Source organism: Symphalangus syndactylus, chromosome 5 (assembly GCF_028878055.3).
Source record: "Symphalangus syndactylus isolate Jambi chromosome 5, NHGRI_mSymSyn1-v2.1_pri, whole genome shotgun sequence".
Lineage (NCBI taxonomy): Eukaryota > Metazoa > Chordata > Mammalia > Primates > Hylobatidae > Symphalangus > Symphalangus syndactylus.
Window position 1 is genome coordinate 85,254,052 of NC_072427.2, and position 20,519 is coordinate 85,274,570.

Consider the following 20,519-nt stretch of genomic DNA (forward strand, 5'->3'; position numbering starts at 1 on the left):
CTGAAGGCCAAGCAAGGCGTGAACCCCAGGCCCCCAGCCAGGGTCTGATCAATGGCACCACCTGCACTTTCCTGTCGGGGGCCTGCCCAGGCCGCCTGCTGCATCCCCGCTCTCAACTCCACACCATGCTGGCTCCCACCTGCATCCGTCTTCCAGAAGGGGGGCTCCATTCACAGCCCCGCTCCGCCACCCCTGCGCACGGTCCTGCCCCTCCTCCTGCCCCACCCGTGGCAGGCGGCCCTGAGCCCTGAGCCCCGGGTGTCCAGCTCCTGGCTGCTGCCCGGGGCCTGCTGGGAGGTCATCCTGGGGACCTGATGACCAGAGGTTCCACTGACAGGAGATTCCAAAGGCCGAGGACTCATCTTTAAGTCTCCACAAAGCCCACAGCCTGGGGTGGCCCTGGGTGTGTAAGAAGTGCCCATATTCTGACCCCCAGCAGCCTTGAGGGTCCTGCTGAAGCTCGAAACACATCCAAGGCTTCCTGCCCCACAGAGTGGCCCTTCACAGGTGAGAGGCCCTTATTCCCACGGTTACTAACGCCACCCCTTCTGTGAACCAACACCACGCCGCACTGTCACCTCTGGCTGCTGGGACAAGTCAGTCGGCGTCTTAAAGCAACACAGGCATCCCTCAGAGCCAGGAGACTGGAAGTCGGAAGTCCCGGTGCCCACAGGGGACCTCTGGAGGCTCCAGGGGGAACCCACTTCCTGGTCTTCTCATGCCATCCCCAGCCCCCACCCGTGGCTCCGCCGCCATCATCCCTTCCTCTCCCTGTCCTGCCCCTTCCCTATAAGGACCCTCGTGACGATGCGGGGCCCACCCAATAATCCAGGGTCATCCCCACCTGATCCTGAGCCTCATCCCACACACGGGCCACACATGGGTCCCACAGGCCGGGGTGGTCAGCTGGGGGTCAGTATTCGGCCTTCTATGCGTGTGATCGGAAGTGGAAGCATAAATGAGGGTTTTGGGTTTTGTTTCTTAGGTTCGGGGACATTAGCATCCATCTGTCTGCCTCTCACTGGCGGGCAGGGCTGTCTTCTGGTCTGGGAGGCTGGCTGTCCATGAGGCCTTCAGGCCACATGCCCGGAGCACAGCCAGGCCTGGGGCAGAGTCGGCCGCAGGGTCCGAGCCTTGTCTGCAGGAGGCGGCCGAGGTCTGTTAAAATGTCAGACGTCCCCTGTGATGACAGGAAAGGCTGAATTGGGACAGGTGGTCTTCCTGGTTTCCAAACCTCCCACAACATTCTCAGTCATTTTCACAATAGAAACGTGTGACTAACAACCTGAGCAGGTTGGGCTGGAGCCCATTCCTTTGGGGGTGAAGTTTCATTTCAGCTGGAAAACAGGGATGTCCTCCTGCCCCGAGGGGATCAGAGACCCCGCATCAAGATGTGCCCCCGAAAGGGAGACAGGGCTGAGATTTGGGGACCCAAAACAGATGAGAGGTCAGCACCAACACTGCCTGCCAGGCACAGGCACACCATGGCCTCCCAGGAAGAGGCAGGGCAGCAGCAAAGCCAAAAGTGAGCTGATTGATGGCCAGAGAAACAGGGCTGGGCAAGAGGGCCTGGGGCCAGGCGGTGCATCCAGTAGAGAAAGGGCCTCCCCCCCTCCTCCCGATCCTCCTCCTCCTCCTCCTCCTCCTCCTCCTGCTCCTCCAAGGGACTGAGGCTCAGAGAGCAGAGATGGTTCAGGTGCACACGGGCTTGGAGAGGGCAAGCTGTTTAGCTGAAATGAGAATTTATACTAGAAGACACCTCCCAGCTCCATGGACCAGCTCACTCCATAAGGCTCCTGCCCCGAGGGTCCGCCACCTCCCTCAGCACCCCTCCAATCCCACACCTAGGGAATTTCCTGGGAACCTGCCTTTTAAGCCCTCTCCGTCCTCTACCCTGCCTCTAGCCTCTGCAAAGGCCCAAGCACAAGTGCTGGGCATGGCTGGCGGGGCCTATGCTTCCCTCAGTGCCCAGGGACAAGGATGTGCAGGGTTGGCAGAGGGACCCCCAGGTTAGCGCAGATGGGATCCAAGGACACTTCCTTCTTTCTGGCTGGAATGCTGAGATAATAACAGAAAGGAAGTGGAGGTTCTCTGAACTCCTCCTCAGAGGCAGCACATGAGGCTAAACTTCACAAAGCACAGACGCCTCCCTCTGGGAACTGCCTCTTCACAAGAAAACTCCTCGCCGGGGGCAAAAGAGGCCCGGCTTTCTCAGAAGTCTCCTGACAGCCAAGGGGTCTTAGCGGGAGATTTTAGAAAACATTCGCCGCCCAATCACAAATCCAGCAAGTGGAGGAGGCAGGTGTTCCCTGGGTCCCCATGACAGGGGTGTTGAAGCCTGTCGTGGTGCAGGCGCCCTGGCCTGCGGACACGTAGCAGGGCTGGAGGAGGTGGGAGTGGCTGCCCTCCCTAATACATACACATCGTCAGTTCAGCAGACACAGCGCGGGGCTGAGTAAGAAGCAGCACAAAAGCTGCGTCTGCTCACGGGGACCCATTTTACTCACGTTGCAAACCAGTCCCTCCTACAGGGCTCTGCCCTAAGGGTGGGGATGGAGCCCTCTCCACTGTGGAGTCCCCCCCAGAGCCTCAGGACTGGCCTCAGAGGGCTGTCAGCAGGACGCACCCCAGGAAGCCAATGTGTGATGTCCCATCCTTCCGGTATGGCCCCATGATGCGCCACCATCCCCAGGCACAGATTAGAGACCAAGACACAGAGAAGGTGAGCAGCCTGCCTGTGGCCACACAGCACTCAGGGTCACAGCCTGAGCTCTCAGCCATCACACTAGGCAGCATCCCACCCATGAGGGCAAAGAGGACCATAGATGATGCCCAGGCTTCCTGACAGTTTAGCCACTACTGTGAGAAGCATCTCTAATTCCATATCCACAAAGGCAGAGTCAAGACGCTAACAGCTGACAGGTACCACGTGGCCTCCCCACAGGCACGGAGGCGTCAAGCACCTTCACTTGCAGGACCCCCACGGCCCCTCAGCAGACCTGCGCCCCAGATGAGCAAAGTGGCAGGGCCAGCTCCACTGTCTGTGTGCCTGGGCCGCCGGCCCCTGGGCTCTGCTGGCCACTCCAGGGTCCCACCTCTAAAGGGACCAGAAAAATAAGGAAAAAAAACTCCACACATTAAGAAATATCATACCCCATGGCTGGGTGCAGTGGCTCACGCCTGGAATCCCAGCACTTTGGGAGGCCGAGGCAGGTGGACCACCTGAGATCAGGAGTTTGAGACCAGCTTGGCCAACATGGCAAAACCCTGTCTCTACTTTAAAAAAAAAAAAAAAAAATTAGCCGGGCGTGGTGGCACACACCTGTAGTCCCAGCTACTCAGGAGGCTGAGACAGGAGAATCGCTTGAGCCCAGGAGATGGAGGTTGCAGTGAGCCAAGATCACGCCACTGCACTCCAGCCTGGGCAACAGAGCCAGACTCCGTCTCGAAAAAAAAAAAAAAAAAAAGAAATATCATACCCTCAGTTAAAGGCTGACCATAAACAATAAAAGTACACAAAATAGGACATGCAGAGCTGAAAGCATCAACAGACAAAAAGCAACGGGGAAAGAGGATGCACCTGCAGGGCAGTGGGCGTAAGCCACAAACCCGGCATTCCCAGAGAAGCACAACAGCCCCTTAGTGCGTGAAAACGTTCCCTGGCACAGCGAACGCCACGTTCCCAGAGAAGCACGACGGCCCCTTAGTGCGTGAAAACGTTCACCCACACGGCGAACGCCACGTTCCCAGAGAAGCACAACAGCCTAGTGCATGAAAACGTTCACCCACATGGCAAACTCCGCGTTCCCAGAGAAACACAACAGTCCCTTAGTGCGTGAAAACATTCACCCACACGGCGAACGCCACGTTCCCAGAGAAGCACAGCAGCCCCTTAGTGGGTGAAAATGTTCACCCACACGGCGATGCGGACTCACAAAACAGAACTCTGAGATGATATTTTCCATCAACCAAATTAGCAAGGTTTTTTAAAAGACAGGACCCAGCCTGGCCGTTTGGGCTGCAGAGCTGCGTGTGAATGAAAGTCGCCCATCAGAAGCGAGGCCCTCCCCTCTCCTTCAGGTCCCTGACTACAGCCCCCCCCCCCCCCACTCATCCCTGACTTTGGCTGGGGTGGCACCCAAGATAAGAGCTGTGAGGAGACGAAGCCCTCGCCTGCGTCAGTGATAAGGATGCGCTGTTCCCTGTGACTGCTCACTCACAGTGCCGGGCCCTCCAGAGCTCGTGTCAGCAATAAGGGCGCGCTGTTCCCTGTGACTGCTTATTCACGGTGCCTGGCCCTTCAGACTGTGGGTGTCCAAGGCTCACTCCGGGCCCTTCAGACTGTGGGTGTCCAAGGCTCACTCCGGGCCCTTCAGACTGTGGGTGTCCAAGGCTCACTCCGGGCCCTTCAGACTGTGGGTGTCCAAGGCTCACTCCGGGCCCTCCAGATTGTGGGCATCCGAGGCTCGCGGTGGTGTTTCCTTCCCCCTTCTCGGGCAGGCACGGCCTCTCGCACACAGAAGGTGCTCAAAAATGCACACAGGAAAAAGGAATCAAAGGCTGGGTGCACCAAGAACAGTGGCTGGGCTCTCCCCGAGCAGCCGGCGGTGGCCTCGCCGCCCATCAGCCCACAGCCCTGGGCTCTGAGGTTCTCCACTAATGCCAGCCCCCAACCCTGCTGGCCTCTTTAGCCCCAACACGGAAGAGGTCACAGACACTGGCTCCGTGGGGTCACCTGGCATTGGGGAAGGCAGAGCCACTGCAGACGATGTCCTGTCCCTGGATAACACCCTGCATTGGCAGCTGCAGGGCTAGGACTTCGCCACGGGCCCACGGAGTTCCTGGGACGCTACGCCTCTTTCCCCCGTGCCCCTCCCTGCCACAGGGAAAGGCCAGATGTCCCGCCCAGCAGCAGCATCCACCTGAATTGAGTGATTTCTCCCAAAACAAAGTCTCCCGTTGTCTAAGTTGAAACATGGAAGGAAGGTCTCTCTCGGTCCCCGAGGCCATAGGGTGCGTGGACTCAGGCCTGCCTAGGTGTGTCCAGACGAGGCCTCCGGAGCAGCCGAATCAGAGGCTCTTCCTGAGCCCTCATGCTCCGGGACCGGAGATGCAAGACCAGGTGAAGCCGCCACCAAGATGGGCTGCCGGCCCAGGAGCTATGTCCAGCCTGGCTTTCCCATCAGCTCACGTCACCCCAAAACAGACAGTGCCTCTCTTGCCCCCAGGAGCAGCTGTGCTGGCAGGTTCTCTGCAGATACAGGAGTCTGAGCTGCTGAAACTTGACGCTGTCTCAAAATCTCTAAGCACAGATTCCAGAGAGGCCCAACTGCAGCAAATGTTGAAGCTGCTCAACGGAACGGTGGGGAAATACAAAAGCACAGACTTCAGACCAAAAATAAATGAGCAAACGAACAAACAAACGGCTGGGGGGGGTGGGTGCGAGCTCCGCCACTATAACCCATCACGCTCCCTCCTCCTGCCGTTCCCATTGGCCTTCCTGCCTGTGGCTCTGGCCCAGTGTCTGTCCCCAGGGGTCCCCGCAGGGGTCAGCCCTGACCCCCAGTGTCCGTCCACGGGCACTCCCCACAGGGGTCAGCCCTTGACCCCCTACCAGTGCCCAGCCCCAGCACCAGCGTGTACCCACTCGCAGGCCTGCTGGCCTTCTGGAAGCCGGCGTGGTGAGAGCCAAACCGCCACCCAGCCTGGTGCTGGTGCCTGCCCTGCCCCGCCCATCACAAGGCCCTGGTGGGAACGAGGGCCCCCACAGGGGATCAGCCCCGAGGTGGCAAGGTGACCCCATCTGCCACCATGAAATGCCAGAAAGTGCCAGAAAGATGCAGGGACTTGAGAATAGCTCCCCTTTCCATGGCTCTTGTGGAAGAAGCCAGAACAGCCGTGCCGGGGCTTGCCTGAGCCGGAGGAGCTGCAGGGGGAAGGCATGCTCCCGCAGGCACGGGGCACAGACACTTCCCCTGCAGCCTCCACATTTCATCTGACTCAGCGCATCCGTGATCAAACGCTCCTCCTGACAGCCCTTCTGCAGAGGCCCAAACCCTCCACCTAAAACGTTACCGCCAGGGTCGGTAAGCGTCACTCCCTCATTCTCTGTGGCCCTGGGCAGCGCCAGGGGACAACACAGATCAGCTCTCTGCCTGGGCTGGCTGTCTCCTCACGTGACACGGGGTCTGGCACAAAGATCCAGTGTGTGGTATGTGGCTTTTACAGAATTGCCAGCGGCCGCTCACAGAACCCCTGGAGGAAGCAGCCACTCCCACCCCGGGGTTAAGGAGGGGGAACTGAGGCAGCAAGGCTGGTGACGGCCACTGGCCGTGGAGCAGGGTCTGCGCTCAGGCACCAGATGGCAGGGCCTCACTTGCCTGGCACTCCGCTGCTTTGGACAGGTCCTGGCCTGTGACCGCCCGGTGCTGGGCTCTGGCCTGTGACTGCCCAGTGGTGGCCCTGGCAAGGCTCCCAGGAGGCGGGTCTCAGCGGCCCAGTCATTCTGGGCAGGTGCCTGGGCCTCAAAAAGGGCCCTAGACCCCAAACTCCCAGGCCTGGGAGGCCTTGGATGAGGGGAGCACCCGAGCCCAGAGGCCACGGAGCACCCCACAGTGCCCCAAACTGCTTTCAGGATCTTCATGGGCCACAGTATTTCAAAATGTACCAAACATCATCATCGTATAAGGGCACCCAACATGTATTTCAGTTTCCCAGGATTCCGCCCCTGCCCTGCACAGCACCATATGAGGGAACATCTGTCTCAAGCCCTGTGCCGTCCACCACTGGCCAGCCACTGAAATCTCGCCGTGGGGTTGGGCCCGGCCAGGCCTGTCGTCTTGTTCTGACAGGAACCCGCTAACAGACAGCCTGGAGGGTGGCAGCTCTGACTGGCCCTGGCAGGCACTGGGGTGGCCCCTTCTCCACATGGTCCAGTGCCCCATGCCAGGGGTGGGGTGAGGGCCATGGCCAGCCCCTCCAGACACAGCCCCAGCCTGGGGGCTGTTCTCAGCCACAGCCAGCTTTGTCCCTGCCAGCCTCTGCACCTGACTCCTGAGCACTGGTGGGGAGCCAGTGCCGGCACAAAGGCCCAGTTGGCTGGCACACCCTCCTCCGCAGGCCTGGGGCTGAGAGAGGAAGAGACTTGCTGGAGGTTTCAGGTGTCACCCCACTCCATCCCCCATAGCTGTGAGGTTCTTTGGATCCCTGGGCTTCACCTGGAGAGTTCCAGGGTGGCCTGGGGTCTCCAACATAAGCTCCACAGCCAGACCCAGGCGGGTCTCCTTCTTGAGCAGAAGCAGACACCCCTCCCCCCACACAGTGAGCGGGGATGAGGAGGGTGTTGTGGGGGCCCCTCTCTCTGAGCTGCCTGCATACTCCCTGCCCCCACACAGTGAGCGGGGATGGGGAGGGTGTTGTGGGGGCCCCTCTCTCTCTGGGATGCCTGCAGGCTGCAGCTTCTACCCCAGCCCAGCCCAGCCCCTACTGTCCGTCCCCAGCAATCAGGAGCTGCTCCCAGGGCGGGGGTGCTGTTGCTCATACCACAGGATTCCCTGGCACTCCCGGGGCCCAGAGAACCCGGCCTTTTCAACAATCCAGGTGAAGACAGAACAAGGCACTCTGAGGGAGAAAGAGTTTGTGTGGATGCAGCATGACTACGTGAGAATCACACACCTGCGGGGGGCATGTGTGTGCACACACGTGTACACTTTTGTGTGTGTACGTACACAGGTGTGCCCCTGCACTTTGCATGACTGGGAATGTGCACCTATGTGCACAATTGTGCATGCCCATGTATGCATTCGCCTTGCACTTTTAAATGGAGCAGCAGCAGGTGAAGTGGGGCTCTCCCGGACTGGCCCCCAGTGTCTGGCGCCTGCACTCTGGAGCAGGACAGTTAACTCCTTCTAGGTTTTCCTACAGAGGACTTCCCCCGCTCTGCTTTCATTTATAGGAAAACAGGAGTGCCCTGAAAAACAAGTTTTGCTGAAATTCAAAACTATCTTCCAAAGTCCTTGCATCTGAATACTGAAGACTCCCCAGTGGGTGAGCCCAGAAACAAGACCACCTTCTATGGGAGGGTCTCTCGTTACCTCGGTGCCATGTGCCCTGGGGTGAGCCACACCCATGGAACCCGGGTCACTGAAGCCCAATCCCTGCAGGGCTTCAGAGGGAATGGGGAGTGAGGCGCAGGGACCCTGCCTTGTACCCACACCACTGGGCTCTGTGCTGACCACCAGACAGGAGGAGGTCCCAGTGGTGAGCAGGGGCAGGACGTGCACCTTCTGGGGGCTGCAGGGGGGCAGGGGGAGAGCTTGATGCCATGGCAGAGTGTAGGAGAGGCTCTGAGACAAGGCGACTCATGAGACCAGGCTCCTGGCGTGGCCATGGGCATCAGCAACTGCCCCAGTGACACAGTCCCCTTCCTCAGCCTCACTCTGACTCTGGAGTACTGACTACAAGCACCTCTCGGGGGTCATGGCTGTTTTGCACACACAAATCCACCAGAGGAGAGACTGCAGGTAAGACTGCGGCACCTCACACAGCTGGGTGGCAACCAAGCGGCCAGGTGACCACCGAGCCCCCAGGTTCCTGATTACAGGGAAAGGCACAAACACCATTCAAGAACCTCAGCAACACAGCGACCAATCCTGACACAAAAAAGCAAAAGACTTTTCTAGCGATCAAGTGTAGCACAGAGACATGGAAAGATGCATCATTCTTGGCCAGAAAAAAATGTGCAAATCAGCAAACTGGGCCTCAGGCCTTCAACTCTCAAGGGTGCTTTTTAAGTTTTGAGAACTCAAACCCTTGCCAGAGTCAGCATTTCAGACACATTAGCTCTTCTCTAATAACCCCTAAAGGGGGCGACTGTTTTCCCATTTCAAGGGGACTTGGTCCTGCAAGGACTGGAACCCGGGCTGTGGGTGGCCTGGAGCCTGAGTTCTCTCCGGGCGGGGGGAGGGGTGTGTGGGCAGCATCCAGACCCCTCTCTGGGCCTGCTTCCGCTTCAGCCTCCTGGCCACCCGCCTTCCACATTCCATTAGACACCTCCAAGGGGCCTTCCTGCCCCAGAGTGCTTGAGGCTGGGGCAGGCCCGGGACAGAAGAGGAACGCACAGCCCATTTGGTGAACCGTAGCTTTTCCCTGCTGAGGCCTGCCCTGACTTTACACCCCACTCTTAGATCTCAAGATTGCATCTCACCAAAGCTCACATAACAGTTTTTGTTTTTTCTATTCAAAAGCAAAAAACCATCACCTTTTACATCTCCTCCTTGATAACGTTTCATAAGCTCGGGGCTTGGGCCCCAGCGTCTTTCCTTTCCTTTGTCCCTGTGCGATTTAAAACATCCCGCCAGGGAGCCCTGGTCTGGGCCCTGTGGGCGCTGGCGGCCCGGCTCAGAGGGCAGCTCTGCAGCCTGATTAATGGCCCCGAGTGACCCTGGGCCACCCTGGGCCGCGGTGGGGATGGAGCCGCGTGAGCTCACAGCCAGCCGCTCTCCGCCAGTGTTTCACCCCCTGCAGTTCACAGTAAATGAGGAATTATCTACCACTCAACAAGCAGGTGTTTTCAGCACATCTACTTATAAGGTAGCTACTTTTTTGAAAGGTCTATGCTACTATTTAATCTGGTGACTAAATCGATTGGAAACAATGAAACAAATTATTACAAGAATCCAGACGACATCCCTCCCTCCCTCCCTCCCCCTTTCCTGCTTCCTCACCCGCTGTAGCAAGCAGGTGTGCAGTCGAGTCGGAGGCAGGGGCTGGCTGCGTGGACCCCCGGGTGGGATTCCACCCGCGACAAGGCACCCAGGCCCTTTGGGCGGGGCTCCCCTGGGGTCCGCGTCCCCGCCGCCTCCCCCGGGCCTCTGCCGGGCTGGCTGGAGGCAGGAGGCCCCGGTTAGCAGCGTGGTGGGGAACTGGGTCCCGTGGTTGGCGGCAGGAAGGTCCCCACGGGCCCCGCGCACCGTTTGCCGCGCACGGGAAGCGGCGAGGCCGGCGGGGCAGCGGCTTCTGGGCATTGTTCTCGGACCGCGCGGCGCTCGGTTGGCATCAAAGGGGACCGCGCAACCCGACACCGCGGCGGACGCGGGGACAGAGGCCTGAGGGCGGTGGGGACAGAGGCGCACAAGGCCCGGCCCGCGGCGAGGAGCCTGGGAGCCCGCGCGGCTTCGCCTCAACAGGTTGGAAACGCGGAGACGACGCCCCGGGCTCCGCCGCCTTCCGCCCGCGGTCAGTCCCGGGACCCGGCGCTGCGGGGACGAGGCCATGACGGCGACACAGGCCGCGTCTCCCGAGACCCCAAGGCCCCGCCCCGAGCCCTCCCGGCACCGACGACCCCGCCGGCCGCGGAGGTTCGGTCCCCGCGCGGGGACTCCGGCCGCTCGCACCGCGCACCCCTCCCGGCCCGGACCCCGCGGGGAGAATGAATGGGCGGGACTCGCTCCGTCCGGCTTGGGCGCCTCCTGCGTGCGTGGGCAGGGCCGGGGCTGAACCCAGAGAGGCCGGGGCGGGGGTGAGGGAGCCGGGCGGGGACCCCAGCCAGGGCGGCGAGGCCGGCGGGGACCGGCGCGAACCTTCCCGTCCCGCCCGGGTCTTACCTGGCTCCGCGGAGGCCGCGCGGACCCCGAGCAGCAGGACCAGGGGCGCGAGCACGTCCAGGAGGCGCCGCCGCCGCGGCCACAACCAGGGACACCTGCGCGGGACAGGCACGGGTCAGGGCCCCGCAGAACCCAGCCGACCCCCGCCGGCCCCGCAGCCCCGCAGCCGCACCTTGGCGTCCCCCACCCCCTGCCCGCAGCCCCAGCCGCACCTCGGCGCCATGCTCTCCCCAGGGCCGTCAGTGCCACGGGATGCTGCCTCCTCCGCCGCGGTGCACCCGCTCGGACCGCCGCGCTCCAGCCGCCGCCGCCGAGAGGCCGGGCAGGGGCGGGCAAGGGGCGGGCAAGGGGCGGGCACGGGGCGGGGACGGGCGGGGGGCGGAGCGACCAGTAGGGCCAGGCCCGGGGAGGGGAGAGGGGGCGGGCGCCGCAGCGGACCTGCGGCTGCGAGGAGGGGGCGGACCGGGACCTGGGGGCGGCGGGGACGGGCGAGGACGGACAGGGACGCGCCGCGCCCCGAGGGAACTGCCCGAGGCTGCGACCCAGCATAGGGCCCGGGGGCTGCCCCGCGAGGAAGCCCGGGTTTATGCGGAAGGTGACCACCGCTGCCCGCCGCGCTACGACCCCAGCCCCTGAGTCCTGTGGGGCAGCGGGAAGGGGGGAGATTTGAATAACGAGATTCACCGCGGGGGGGACGGGATGGAGGAGGAAGCCGGCACCTCCGGCCCGGAAAGCCCCTGCAGGGTCCTGCCCCAGCTGCACGGAGGGACGCGAGACAGGAGGGCGTGCGAGGGCCAGCTCTGTCCCCAGGTCCCCCTGTCTCCAGGACCCGGCCCAGCAGAGCCTCTTCCTCCCCGGTTCCCAGGCTCCTCCTCCCTCCCAGGTGAAAACCCTGTTTCTATTTCTTCAGGGCCGGCATCCTGAGCCCCACCTGCGGCCCTGGGTGCTTCCCTCCTGGCCGCTGTGCCCCCGCCCGACCGGACCGCTCCCTGCAACCAGACAGCCCTCACACCAGCAACCCCCCCCACCTGCTCCCTCCTCCTGTGCACAAAACTCATGGCACTGGCTTGACGGCTTTCTCCGAAACCCTCGGATTCCGCCTGGCCCATCCACACTGTCCCTTCCCGGCCAGGGCTCATCTCCTATGCCTGGACCAAGCAGCATGGTCTCCAGTCTCCCTGGTCTCCCCACACGTGACCCCACCCATCCTCTGAAGCAGCCCCAGGAGGCAGCAGTGACTTGACACTTCTAGCGCCCGGCCCTCCCGGGCCTCCTCTCTGGGCTTGCTTGCCAGGGTCCTCCCAACCTGACTGCTGCCTCCCACCTCCTCTCCGCCCCCGGAGCTCTCCAGCCGCAGCCGCGGGGCCTGCTTGGGATTCTCCTCTGCTGGCGTCATCCCTGCCTGCCTCAGCCTTCCCAGGCCCAGTCCTGCCCAATCTCACCTCTTCCCGCCCATCCACCTGGCCAGGTCCTCACCAGCATCTGCCTTCAAACCTGGAGTCCTTCTCTGAGTGCTTGCGGTTCACTGTGAGGAAGGAAATCAATTTAAAGGATTATGACCCACATTTTTTAAAAATAAAAAGATTAAGGAGAACAGCATAGAGTAGAAGTGGTCATCGCACACTCTTCTGCAAAACTTTTGTTTCTCAGGTGGATGGAGGAGTGAGTCTGTATGGTGTATGTCAGGGTTTGGTGGTGTCTCTGCAGTGCAGTGGGTGTGTCTGTGTATCTGCTGTGTGTGTGTCTGTGACTGTACCTTGTGTGCATGTGTCTGCGTGTCTCTCTGTGCTGTGTTTGTGCATGTGTGTGTTTCTGTAACTATGTACAGCATGTGCATGTGTGTCAGCATGTGTGCGTGTGAGTGTGTGTCAGGGGTGTTCATGTGTCCTGAGTCCTGGTGGCATCTCCTCCCGAGGCTCCTGGTCTGCCTGGCCCCTGTCCATTAACCCTGCAGTGCAGGTCTCTTTCACCTCTTCCATCTCACCTGCCCTGGGGCGCCACTTCCACCCAACCCAACCCATTCCCGAATCTTCTGTCACGGGAGATGCCTGCTGCCAGGCGAAGCAGGTCTCTGCAGGTGTGGCCTGATGCGCTGCCCTGGGGGCCTGTCTGCGGCTCCCACGAGGGAGGGGCTGGGGGAGGGCAGGTTCCAGCCCACCTGTGGCCCGAGTTGGCCTACCTCTCTCCTGCCCCGCTCCCCACCTTTGGGGGCTATGGGGGTGTGATCAGTAGGAGACACAGCTACTAAGAAACACATACGACTGCTTACCTGGCAGCTGTAGGAACACTTTTTGCTCAGTCGTTTCACTTTGGGCCTTACCTTGGCCTCATGGCTGTGTCCCCATACGCCCTCCAGCATCCCCTCTTTCTATTAGAGTTGTATTGTTTCCTTTGTAGACATGAGTGATATGTGATAACCATAGAAAAATCAACAGAAAATGCAGAAACACATGTAGAAAATAAGACCAAAATTCTCTCCATTCGCCTTACCTCCTCCCGGGCCCCTCTGCACAGACGCCCGCAGGTGCTCTGAGGGCAGTGCCCAGCATCCACGTGGAGCTCTGCTCAGCCCCGTTTGTCCCTCCGCCAGGGTCCCGGAGGCTCTGTGCCCTCTGGTAGGGGCAGGCTCAAACCAGTGCCCCCAAAGAGACGGACGTGCCAGGTGCCTGGGGGGACCTTGGAGCACAGGTGTGGGCAGCAGGGGAGTGGCCACGGCTCGTTGCAGGGACCAGGGGAGGGCTCATGGGCTGTGGAAGAATGGGCTGTGGGGTGCGCAGGGAGGAGAGAGCATCCAGGACCAAGGGCAGCTCCGGCAAAGGTCCTGGGGTAGAGCAGGTGGAGCAGGCTTAGGACTGTGTCTGGGTTCCAAGAAGCGGTAGCAGATTCCTCAAGTCTGGGGCCTGCACCACAGGTGTCTGTCTTGCTTCCTGGGCATGTGGGGCCTGGGATGGGGTTGATGGGTTTGCAGGGAGAGGTGGTACAGACAGGGAAGGGGCTGCACTCAGGCTCAGAGGAGCTGCCTGGGCCATGGTTACAACCCGCAGTGCTCAGGAGCCTAGGAATGGTTTAGCTTTCCTGAGGGGCTGATTCCTCCTGACATGGAGCAGACCCGGCCTCAGCCCTGAAGGGGCTTTAATGGCACAGACTCAGGCCCTTGGCCTCAGCACCCACCCCAGGGGCCCTTCATGCCTGAGACACTGGAGGAAAACAGGTAGAAATGGGGAGTGCTCGCCCAGCTGGCCCAGTGCTCCCTGGAGGCACACAGTGGGATCCAGGTTGTACGAACCGTCCCTCCTCCCCATGTCTGGTGGACCCCGCCCCGCAGAGCTTGCCATGTGCTATGGAGTAACTTTTTGTCCAGTAAGGAAGAAAAGTGTCGCACAGGCAGGGCAGGCTGTGAAAAGCACAAATGTGTATCCCAAAATCAAGTTTTCTGCGGGGTTACACACTGGCATTCCCAGGCCCCAACCACACATCCCCACCCATAACTGAGGCGCCTTTGGGTCTGCTAGCTCCCATCCTGGACGTGAGCACCCACCTGAGATCTGCAGCGTGGACAGAGGCTGGGCTGCAGCTCCTGCATGACCCTGTGGTCCCCACCTCTGCCCCTGCGTGACCCTGTGGTCCCCACCTCTGCCCCTGCGTGACCCTGTGGTCCCCACCTCTGCCCCTGCGTGACCCTGTGGTCCCCACCTCTGCCCCTGCGTGACCCTGTGGTCCCCACCTCTGCCCCTGCGTGACCCTGTGGTCCCCACCTCTACTCCTGCCACTTGGCCCCATTGCCCAGATCATTTCCTCCTTGGCCCCAGTCACTGCAGCACTTAGCGGTTCAGGCTTGTTTCTGTGTGTGTGTGGTTTTGGGTGCACGTCCCCATCTTGCTGCTGCGCGAAAAGGCCTCCGGTCCCCAACCCACCCAGCCTCTGTTGACCGAGGTGAATCCATGCACAAGGACACACACCGCCTGGCCTCCCACATGGTGCTGCTGACCGGGGAGAAAGGAACAGGGCCCCGGACCCCTGGCCCTGCCGCTCCCTGCCTGCCTGACAGCCGCCACCATCAGCAGTGCTGCCGCCCACATCTGGGTCCCCTCTCCTTCCTGCTGCTCAGCCTCACGTGGAGGTGGGAATCTCACCGCTGGCCCCACAGCAGGATGCAGCCCTCCCAGGGAGCCAGGACTGCACTCAGGGGAGGCACCCTGAATATGCACATGCCACATGCACACACACACACACACACGCCATCCACACACCACACCCCACAAGCAACACCACACACACACCCAGTACCACACACCCCCCACCACACACACCGCACAGCCAACACCACACACCACACACATGCCATACACATATCCCCAAACACACCATCCACACAACACAAACCACACACATACACCACACTCACACACCATACACACATGCCATCCACACAGCACATACCACACACACACATCACACTACACACACATGGCGTCCACATGCCACAAACCACACACATGCTATCCATCACACACACACACCATCTACACCATCTACATACCACACATCACACACACACACTACACGTATGCCATCCACACACACCATACACATACCACACTGCTGCATCACCAGCATCCAGAGCCATGCTTGGCAGGACGCAGATGCTGAATACGTGTTTAGACGGAAGGACTGGTTGTGGGAAGGAACTTGAGCCTGGCATGGCTGAGACAGATGATTTGGAGTGTGCAGCCCCAGTGAGGTGCTGACGTGAACCCACCACAGCCTCCCAGGCCTCCACTTGCACCTGCCAGGGCCATCTGTGCTCCCTTCCCTGCCGCACCATCCACCCAATCACAGGGTGAGTCGTCTGAAGACACATAACTCATGCAGGACACAACCTCACTGTAAAAACTCCACATGTGACCAGTAAAGCTGGAGTCTCAACCTTGCCTCCTGCCAAACCAAACCCTTATCATCTTCTGTGGGTTTTCCTTCCAGGCTGTTTTACAAAATGCATTTTGTAGATATTTGTTACTCTAGAAATATTATGTTGCTTTGTGGAATTTTAAAAACAAAGCATACATGAGATAATATCCATGGTTTTGAAGCTTGCTTTTAAAGCTCAATTTCTGTTCTAGCTCTTTCAATTCCAGGATGAACACATTTATGTAAATGATTGAATGAAACTAACTAGCTAAGTCTCCCTAAAATTAATGAGACTTAGCTTATTTGTCAGTTCTTCCACCATTCATGAGACTTAGGTTATTTCCATTTCTTTGCTTAAAATAATATGCTACCTTGAAAAGAGATAGAAACTGAGAAAGAACGAAATGAAAATGCTAAAAATGAAAACACAGTAAAAGAGATGAAAAATTTAAAAAAGTTTGAGAAGCTTGTCAGTAAACTTGACTTAGCCAAAGAAATCCATGAATTTGAAAATAGCTCTACAGAAATCGTCTAAATGGAAAACCAGAGAGATAAAAGGAATGGGAAAAACATAGAGTGTGTTTCCAAGGGATTACAAGATGATATCTAGTAGTCTAACATATATACAATTGGAATCGCAGATGGTGAGGGGGTGTACAAGGAATATTTGAAGAAATAATGGTCAATAATTTTCCAAAATCAATGACAGACATCAAAGCACAGATTAATGAAACTCAGAGAACATCCATCAGGAAAAACACCAAAAAAGTGAAACAAACAAAATAGAACAGAAGCAAAAACAAGGACAGAAACCTGTGCATATTCAAGCTGCTGCGGAAAAAGACATGCAGAAACTCTCTAAAGGAACTGGGAGAAGGGAGGGAGAGGGACACATGAGGCGCGAGAGAAATGAAGATAAGAAGTACAGCAGAACTATCTGCAGACACTGTGCAAGGTGGATGACGATAGAGGGATGGCTTCCTAGTACTGAAAGGAAAAAAAAGTGCTGATTCAGAATTCTTTTTTTTTTTTTTTTTTAGATGGAGTCTCGTTCTGTCGCCCAGGCTGGAGTGCAGTGGCACAATCTCTGCTCACTGCAAGCTCTGCCTCCCGGGTTCACGCCATTCTCATGCCTCAGCCTCCCCAGTAGCTGGGACTACAAGCACCTGCCACCATGCCCAGCTAATTTTTTGTATTTTTAGTAGAGATGGGGTTTCACCGTGTTAGCCACAGTGGTCTCAATCTCCTAACCTCATGATCTGCCCGCCTCGGCCTCCCAAAGTGCTGGGATTACAGGCATGAGCCGCCGCTCCTGGCCTGATTCAGAATTCTTTACCAGTGAAAATAACTTTTAAAAATTCAGGGGGGAAGGGGGAGGCCAAGAAGCAGGCGTTGGCTATCCGAGCAGGGCCCTAGGATATCCTGTTTCTTCTGCAGTTTGCTGACCTAAGCCAATTCAAGGCACTTTGTCTTGGAATTGGACCACTGTATACATTATTTCCTTCAGACATGAAGAGTAACAGAGTATAGAAATGGAAGAAATAATTAAAAATTAAAAAAAAATTTTAATTGCCGCAAATGACAACTATTTAAAGGGAAAATGGTAGCGTTGTATTGTGTTGATAACATGCTCCAAGGTAAAACATGTGATGACAATTCACAGAGGATGGAAGAGAAGAGTTGGGAAAATACTGCTGTGGGTTCCTTACACTATGCGTGAAGCAGTCTCATAATACCCGAAGGTAAACTCTGATTAATTTAAGACTGAACCCTAGGACGGTGAGTACAATTTTCTAAAAGCGGTATAAGTTATAGGACAAGAGGACACAAATGGAATGATAGAGTAATGCTCAGTTAACCAAGAGAAGGCAGAAAAGTGAGCAAAAGAAGCAAAAAACACGTAACAAATAGAAAACATGTGACAAAATGGTAGCTTAAAATCCAATTGTATCAATAATTTAATAACTGTGAATGATCTAGCCATACCAGTTAAAAGATAGATTGTCAGATTGGATTTTATTTATTTATTTTTATTTTTTAATTTTTTTGAGACAGAGTCTCGCTGTCTCCCAGGCTGGAGTGCAGAGGCACAATCTCGGCTCACTGCAAGCTCCACCTCCCGGGTTCACACTATTCTCCTGCCTCACCCTCCTGAGTAGCTGGGACTACAGGCACCTGCTCCCACGCCTGGCTGATATTTTTGTATTTTTAGTAGAGACGGGGCTTCACCGTGTTAGCCAGAATGGTCTCGATCTCCTGCTCTTGTGATCCGCCCGTCTTGGCCTCCCAAAGTGCTGGGATTACAGGCATGAGCCACCGCGCCCAGCCTGTCAGATTGGGTTTTAAAAAGCAGGACTCAACTATATCGTGTCTACAAGAAATGCACTTTAAATCTAAAGACATATATAGAGTTAAGCATAATACACCATTCAAGCACCAGCCAAAAGAAAGGTGGAGTCGCTGCTTCATCTCCGACAAATAGATTTCAACATCTACATGGATGTAGATGTAGATCTAGAAGGAGCATCAACATGCATGATGAGGGACTTTGCATAATAATGAGGGTCAGGGCTCTGAGAAGACATCACAATCATAAATGAGCATGTACCGAACAACAGGGCTTCAAACCCCATGAGGAAAAACCCATTGAACTGGACGGAGAAATAGACAGATCCCCAGTTATGCTTTAAGACTTCATCTCTGCCGGGCGCGGTGGCTCACGCTTGTAATCCCAGCACTCTGGGAGGCCGAGGTGGGCGGATCACGAGGTCGGGAGATCGAGACCACGGTGAAACCCCGTCTCTACTAAAAGTACAAAAAAAAAAAAAATTAGCCAGGCGTGGTGGCAGGCGCCTGTAGTCCCAGCTACTCAGAGAGGCTGAGGCAGGAGAATGGCATGAACCTGGGAGGCGGAGCTTGCAGTGAGCCGAGATCGCACCACCGCACTCCAGGCTGGGCGACAGAGCGAGACTCCGTCTCAAAAAAAAAAAAAAAAAAAAAAGACTTCATCTCTCTTCTCTTGGTAATTGTCAGACACATGGACAGAAAAATCAGTAAGGATGCAGAGGGCACGAGCAACACTACCCAGCACCTAGAGCTGATTGATGTTCACAGAGCACCCCACCCAGAAACAGCTCAGAACATTCTTCTCAAACGCGCATGGACGTCACCAAGATAGACCATATCCTGGGCCATAAGATATATCTTAACAAATTTTTAAAACTACAAATCCTACAAAGTATGCTTTTAGGGCATAACAGAGTTAAGCAAGACATAAAAAATAGCTATCTGGAAAGTCCCAACATATTTGGAAATTTTAAACAACACATTTCTCAATAAATCGTATGACTCTTGGGAGACAATTAAAACTTTGTTTGGTTAATTGAAAATAACAGCATATCCAGATTTTTGGGGAAAAGCTAATGCAGCGCTTAATGGGAAATTTATAGCACTAAATGCGGAAAAGAAGGAGCACAAAGAAACGACCTGAGCCTCCAACTGCAGACGCCAGGAAAAAGGCAAATTGAGCACAAAGTAAATAGACGAAAGGAAATAATAAATATCAGAACTGAAATTAATGAAAAATAGGAAGCAGACCAAAACAGTAGAGAAAAGTTACTGAAGCCAAAAGCTGGCTGTTTTTTGTTTTGTTTTGTCTTCTGGAAATTCTGTCTGGACTGATTTTTTTTTTTTTGATGGAGTCTCACTCTGTTACCCAGGCTGGAGTGCAATGGTGTGATCTCGGCTCACTGCAGCCTCCACCTCCTGGGTTCAAGTGATTCTCCTGCCTCAGCATCCTGAGTAGCTGGGATTACAGGCGTGAGCCATCATGCCGGGCTAATTTTTGTGTTTTTAGTAGAGACAGGGTTTCATCATGTTGGCCAAGCTGGCCTGGAACTGCTGACTTCAAGTGATGCACCCACCTTGGCCTCCCAAAGTGCTGAGATTACAGGTGTGAACCACCACGCCCGGCCCAGACTGATTTTTTTTTTAAAGGGTACTGACATAAATTTCCAATATCAAGAATGAAAGAATAGAAGAAGGAAAGATCCTACAGATATTAAAAAGATGGGCCAGGCACAGAGTCAATACCAGAACTTTGGGAGGCCAAAGCAGGACGATCGTCTGAGCCCAGGAGTTCAAGGTTACAGAGAGCTATGATCACACCACTGCACTCCGGCCAGGGCGACAGAGTGAGACCCTGTCTCTTAAAAAATAAAAAGGATAATAAATACTACTTATGAAAATAGAGAATTTATAAAATACCATTTGTGAACAATTTTAGTTTTAAAAAACTGAATAGCTCCATGTCTGTTGAAGAAATTAAACTCATAATTAAAAGCCATTTAGGAAGAAAACCCCTAGCCCAGATGTCTTCACTGGTAAATATTATAAAATATTTATTGAAGGAATAATTATAAATTACAGAAGCTCTTTTAGAACACAGAGGAGGAAGGGAAACTTTCCAATTCATTTCACGAGGCCTCTATTACTCTGATACCAGACAGAGACACTGCAAGAAAAGAAAACTGCAGATCAATATCCTGCAAAAATCCTTGACAAAATGTTAGCAAAAAAAACCCAGTACTGCAGAGAAAGGATCATCACCATCCTGACCAGCAGGTACCATCTCAGGGATGTAAGGTTGGTTTAACATTCAAAAGTCAGTCAATATAATTCATTCTACGGGTAGGACAACTGAAAAAACTCATGGGGTCATCGCCCTACAAAGAATACACATCTACAGAAAAATAATATGGCAAAATTAAACGCCCATTCTTAAAAAAGTTCAGGAAGTTAGGAATAGAAGGGAATTTTCTCAGCCTGGTAAAAAGCATAATTTTATACTTAATATTGTAAAATGAAATGCTTTCTCCCAAGGTAAGGAACAAAAGAAGGATGCTGCTTTCACCATTTCTATACAATATTGCATGAAGGATCTTAGTTTAAATAGGCAAGAACAAGAAATAAAGGGGTACAGATTGGAAAAGAAGAAATTAAAAAGGG

General features: G+C 55.9%; 2 protein-coding genes and 1 long non-coding RNA gene across 6 annotated transcripts in view; 2 read left to right on the top strand and 1 right to left on the bottom strand.

Moving 5' to 3' along the window:
• Positions 1-10,943, bottom strand: part of COL18A1 (collagen type XVIII alpha 1 chain) — a 112,772-nt gene extending 101,829 nt beyond the window's left edge. For 2 of the 4 annotated variants that reach the window (XM_063640472.1, XM_055279957.2), the window contains exons 1-2: positions 10,817-10,943; positions 10,605-10,699 (exon numbers count right to left, since the gene is read on the bottom strand). In XM_063640472.1, coding sequence (XP_063496542.1) covers positions 10,605-10,699; positions 10,817-10,827 — 106 coding nt within the window. In that variant the 5' untranslated portion in view covers positions 10,828-10,943. Of the gene's footprint in view, positions 1-4,220; positions 5,272-10,604; positions 10,700-10,816 lie in introns of those variants that run through there. The other 2 variants (XM_063640476.1, XM_063640474.1) reach the window with 2 other exon arrangements.
• Positions 5,909-8,803, top strand: LOC129483109 (uncharacterized). Its single transcript, XR_008657899.2, has 4 exons — positions 5,909-6,086; positions 7,500-7,599; positions 7,955-8,046; positions 8,432-8,803. It is a non-coding gene; the product is annotated as an uncharacterized lncRNA (long non-coding RNA).
• LOC134736566 (cleavage and polyadenylation specificity factor subunit 6-like) lies at positions 10,826-12,237 on the top strand. The gene is made up of 3 exons (XM_063638503.1): positions 10,826-10,936; positions 11,020-11,199; positions 11,515-12,237. The coding sequence occupies exons 1-3, from the start codon at positions 10,826-10,828 to the stop codon at positions 11,845-11,847; spliced, it is 624 nt and encodes a 207-aa protein (XP_063494573.1). The 3' UTR covers positions 11,848-12,237.
• Positions 12,238-20,519: the final 8,282 nt, after the last annotated feature.

Coding starts and splice junctions, on each gene's coding strand:
- LOC134736566 (XM_063638503.1), top strand. CDS start 10,826: ATGCTCTCCCCAGGGCCGTCAGTGCCACGGGATGCTGCCTCCTCCGCC. Junction 10,937..11,019: donor GAGAGGCCGGGCAGGGGCGG/GCAAGGGGCGGG, acceptor CGGGGAGGGGAG/AGGGGGCGGGCGCCGCAGCG. Junction 11,200..11,514: donor AGCCCGGGTTTATGCGGAAG/GTGACCACCGCT, acceptor CTATTTCTTCAG/GGCCGGCATCCTGAGCCCCA.